General features: G+C 37.8%; 1 protein-coding gene across 1 annotated transcript; it reads right to left on the reverse strand.

Moving 5' to 3' along the window:
• Nucleotides 1–2,261: 2,261 nt before the first annotated feature.
• On the reverse strand, nucleotides 2,262–3,074 carry LOC145291593 (uncharacterized). Its single transcript, XM_080137670.1, has one exon. It carries the CDS (start codon nucleotides 3,072–3,074, stop codon nucleotides 2,262–2,264), a length of 813 nt encoding a protein of 270 aa, XP_079993796.1.
• Between the last annotated feature and the right edge of the window lie 1,767 nt (nucleotides 3,075–4,841).

Here is a 4,841-nt window from a genome sequence, read left to right on the forward strand (position 1 = left end):
TCAGTAGTGGAATGGGGACAAAAATGGATCGTAACGTTGAATGCCACCAAGACAAAACTGGTTTCATTCAATAATTACAAGAAACCTTCTCTACCACCTATAGCAATGGCCAACAACTCTTTAGCTGAGAGTACGTCTTTCAAGCTCCTTGGCCTAACGTTCACAGGAAACATGAGCTGGAACAATTACATCGAGGGCATTGCCAGGGCCGCTGCGAGGAAGGTGGGCTCTCTCTACCGTGCTAGAAAACTTCTAACACCCGAAAGTATCCTTACCTCTATAAGGCCACTATTCGCCCATGTATGGAGTATTGCTGTCATATTTGGGCCGGTGCATCGGCTACTAGTCTCTCGCTCCTTGACAGGGTTCAAAAGAGAGTCGCAAATCTGATAGGCCCTAAACTGGCATCAAAACTTCAGCCTCTGTCCCATCGTCGAAACGTTGCATCCCTCTGCCTGTTCTACAAGTATTATAATGGTGAATGCTCTGAAGAACTGCAAGCACTTGTGCCCCCACGACGTGAACACCCTCGACAGACCCGACAAGCTACAAAATCCCACCCCCACACTGTAGAGATCCCTAGATGTAAAAGATCTTTCTACTCCAGTAGTTTCTTCCCCAGAACTGCTAGACTTTGGAATTCCATTCCAGGTCACTGCTTCCCCAACTGTACTGACATGCATAAGTTCAAGTGCAACGTGAACCAACATCTCGCTGCCCTAATCCCTACATAGTACCCCAGTAGATGTTTCCCCTGATAGTAGCCCCCTACATTAAAGTGGCAATGTGCCTTGTTTGGGGTGAAAATGTAATAAAAAAAACACACACACACACACACACACATTTATATATGTGTGTGTGTGTGTGTGCGTGTGTGTGCATACACAATTATCGCTTTCACATATACTATATATATAATATATATTTAAAGAGTTAAGTATGTGATCTCTCACTCTTTCTCTCTCTCTCTCTCTCTCTCTCTCTCTCTCTCTAAAAGCTAATTATATATATATATATATATATATATATATATATATATATATATATATATATATATGAGTGTAAAGAGATAGATTTGTTTCTCTATCTCTATTATATGTAAAAGTCACTTTTTGTGTGTAAGTTGCTTCCTCATAGGTTCCAAAACAGCTAAGCCCATTCTTTTCAAATTTCACACAAAGCTAATTTATATTTCTGGCAGTGTTCTTAGATATGTTTTGTACAAAAATCCAGCCGATAAGTATCAGAAATCGAAAAAATCCGATCGGAATTTGATGAACGAAATTATCATTATTATTATTTATTTATTTATTTGTATGGAAGTTTTAAAAGCCAAACACAATGCGAAGAAAGATCGGAATCATGAAAGTAAAGAAAATAAAAATAAAAAGCAGACGGGTATGTTTGAGTAGAGAAATGTCTAACTGTTTATTCGTCTATCATTCCTCACCTAAATGTATAATTATTTTATAACCAAGTTGCTAGTATGAATGGTGTATACAAAGTCCGTTGGTAGTATGGAACTTTTATTAATTTCGGGAAAGAGGGACCTCCCCTTTTCAAAATAGAAAACACAACTATATTCAAGATGGAGGAAGAGAAGAGGACAGGACTGCAGAAAAAGGTCAGGATCGCAGAAATATGGAGCTGGGGTAATTTTATTTTACGTATTTATTATGTTTTTGTGTAAAATAAAATTACCCCCAGCTCCATATGGCTAAACTAGACATACCAGCAACTTGGTTATAAAATAATTATACATTTAGGTGAGGAATGATAGACTAATAAACAGTTAGACATTTCTCTACTCAAACATACCCGTCTACTTTCTGTTTGGTTTTCTTTTTTTACTTTCATGATTCCGGTCTTTCTTCGCATTGTTTTCGGCTTTTAAAACTTCCATATATTCCTTTACCAACACTGCTTCAAGCAAACTACTACCTACTCTTATTTATTTATTTATTTATTTGAAAATTAGTTCACCGGGAAAATTATTCCTCGTAATACGTAATAATCCATAGGGGATTGATTCTATAATAATACATACGCAATCTGCATCAATTAAAATATCATACATAAGCGTATTCTATAACCGGGAAACGCCAGGCTGACAGCTAGTATATGCATACGAAGTAAAATTATATAAACAAAAAAATCTCCTACACGGATTAATAAACGTTTAATGAAGTTACTATATATATATATATATAGTTCACGGACGACCAAGAATCATTAAATAACTGCAGTGAATGTTTTAACTGCTATTGTCTGCAGAGAGAGGGACGTCGAGAATTGATGACAATAGCCTCTAGTACATCGAGGTGGAAACGATGTCGTGCTCTATGTAAAATGGAAAAACTGTTATCAGAGTAGAGATCACGACACGTTCTCTTGTCCAACAAGTGGTCACCTATAGAAGATTCTTGCGTCTGTGAACTTCTAGAAGACGGGACCGGTTCGTGTCTACGGATACAGCCTGGAACATGCTGAGCCACTTTGACCGATAATCGCTGTATCGTCTTGCCAACATAGTCAGCGTCGCACTGACATCGGTAAAGGTAAATAACCGAACTTTGTTCATTGGAAGGCAAGGCGTCCTTAAGAAAGGAAGGTAAAGCAGGACGAGTGGAATAAATAATGCGCAAATTAGCATTAAAACAATGTGTTACTGAAGACGATATTTTGTCTGCTAAAGGTTGGATGGAAGAGCCTAACCACGGAAGCTTGAGATAAATGGAGCAACAAGGAGGACCATATACCTTAGCTCTATTAAAGATGTCAACCTTACTTCGGATAGTATATGAGACTAGTTGCTCGGGGTATCCATTGGAGAGGAAACTTTCTTTAATTTTGTGAAGCTCGGACGTCAATCGAGAACTAGAACAGATCATCAAAGCTCGATGCGTGAGAGTTCTGATGAGGTCTTTCTTTCTGCGCTTGGGTGCAAAAGAATTCCAACTGAGATACAGTCCCGTAAATGTCGGCTTCCTATATATACTGGTGAGAAAAACAGAAGGAGTGCGCTCCACGAGTACGTCGAGGAATGGCAGCATATTGTCCCTTTCTTCCTCCATTGTGAATTGCAAAGATGGGTGGAGCTTATTTAAATGTTGGAAAAAAAAGAACAAGCCTCACGTGACCGAAAGGAAGCAAAAGTGTCGTCGACGTACCGTACATAACACCAAGGTTTCGGCACGTTATTAAAAAGCAGACGTTCATAAAAACCAACGAAAATGTTTGCAATACTAGGACCTAAAGGACTGCCCATCGAGACGCCATCGATCTGTCTGTACATCATATTATCAAAGCTAAAGGCAACCGACTTAGTAGCCTTCTCCATTAGTTCGATAAAAACGTTTTCTGGAAATCTTGGGGTCTCTGTAGGACCACGATACAGAAAGTCGGCGCAAATGCCTATAGTTTCGTCTAGGGGGACATTTGTATATAAACTGGATATGTCGAAAGAAACGAAGAATTTCGTATCAATGGACGGACAAAGATTGCGTATGGAAGAAGCAAACTGAAAAGAGTCAGGAATGCAATAAATTGAATAAAACTTCACAACAGAGTCCAGGATTTCCACAAACCATTTGGCCAATCCGTGCTGGACAGAAACAACCATGGACAAGATAGGTCTAAGAGGCGAATTAGGTGTGCGGTTCTTAGGTAATCCATACATCCTGGGCCTTTGGGAACCGACAAGACGTATTAAAGAATAAACCTCTTTAGAGATAAAGTTATTTTTATATAATTGTAGTAACTTTTTCTGGAACTTAATTTCAGTCCTTAAAGTGTGATCTGCCGACAAGTCACCTAATGATTGAAATTTGTTTGTGTCTTCCAAAATGGTGGCCATTTTGGAAGAATAATCGTCACGGTTAAGAATAACAACACCTGAACCTTTATCAGGTTTAGTAATGTAGATGTCGGATCTTGCCTTGAGAAGTTTGGCGGCTTGAAAATGGTTCTTTTGCCAAAACGATTCATCAGAGTGCACCGTGGAATTCACAAAAGAATGGGCATATTCGTTAAGACTGCCTTTAAGATGGCCTATAGACTCAATGGAGGAAGGACAAAGGGTTCTCAACTGGGAAAACATTAATTCAAATTCTGCAAAAATTCCAATCTTATCAATACCTGACGGAGGGATGCAAAAATCAAGACCTCTAGATAATATGACTTTATCTATATCAGATAAAATGTAATCTGACAGATTAAAGATGTGTTGATCTGAATTTGTACGGATACCAAATTTTCTTTTAATCAACGTACTTAAATATTTATTATTCTTAGACCTAGCATTAGTTTGAAAAGTACAGTTCTGTATAGATAACAGTTTTGAGAAACGCAATTTGTCGAAGAAAGACAAGGCATTCCAGACGAAAATCCAAAGAAAATGATACTGAGTCTTTATAGAAGATAAGGTCTCAGAATGACGCCGAACTTCATCCAACAAGAAGGCCTTCTCTATACCGAATGGATTACGGCATTTGATTTTCGAGATCCTAGTAGAGATGTAACTAAGGACCACTAAATTCTTTAAACATAAGTGGAGAAACGCGATTTTACATTTAAGAGAACGTAGTTTAACTCTTAAACGAATAGTGTCATAAAGAGCACTGATGAAATCGTGGCTATATCTGTTTCTTAATGAATTAAAATGTGATTTAGTGCCGCACCAAGACAAAACAGCCTTAAATAAAGGGAACATGGTTTAAAGTAACATACCATTTATGGATAAACGAGAGAATAAGTTATAAAATAGAAAGAAATTATTGAATAAAAACGATTGAAGTCGTTATAAAGTGAAATGACGTTTTAATGAGAGGGGAAAAAAAAAG

Source organism: Euprymna scolopes, chromosome 12, assembly GCF_053919585.1.
Source record: "Euprymna scolopes isolate OS-2025 chromosome 12, ASM5391958v1, whole genome shotgun sequence".
In the NCBI taxonomy this organism is placed as follows: Eukaryota; Metazoa; Mollusca; class Cephalopoda; order Sepiida; family Sepiolidae; genus Euprymna; species Euprymna scolopes.

Excerpts from the sequence above, each read along its gene's own strand:
- LOC145291593 (XM_080137670.1), bottom strand. The coding sequence starts at position 3,074 with ATGGAGGAAGAAAGGGACAATATGCTGCCATTCCTCGACGTACTCGTG.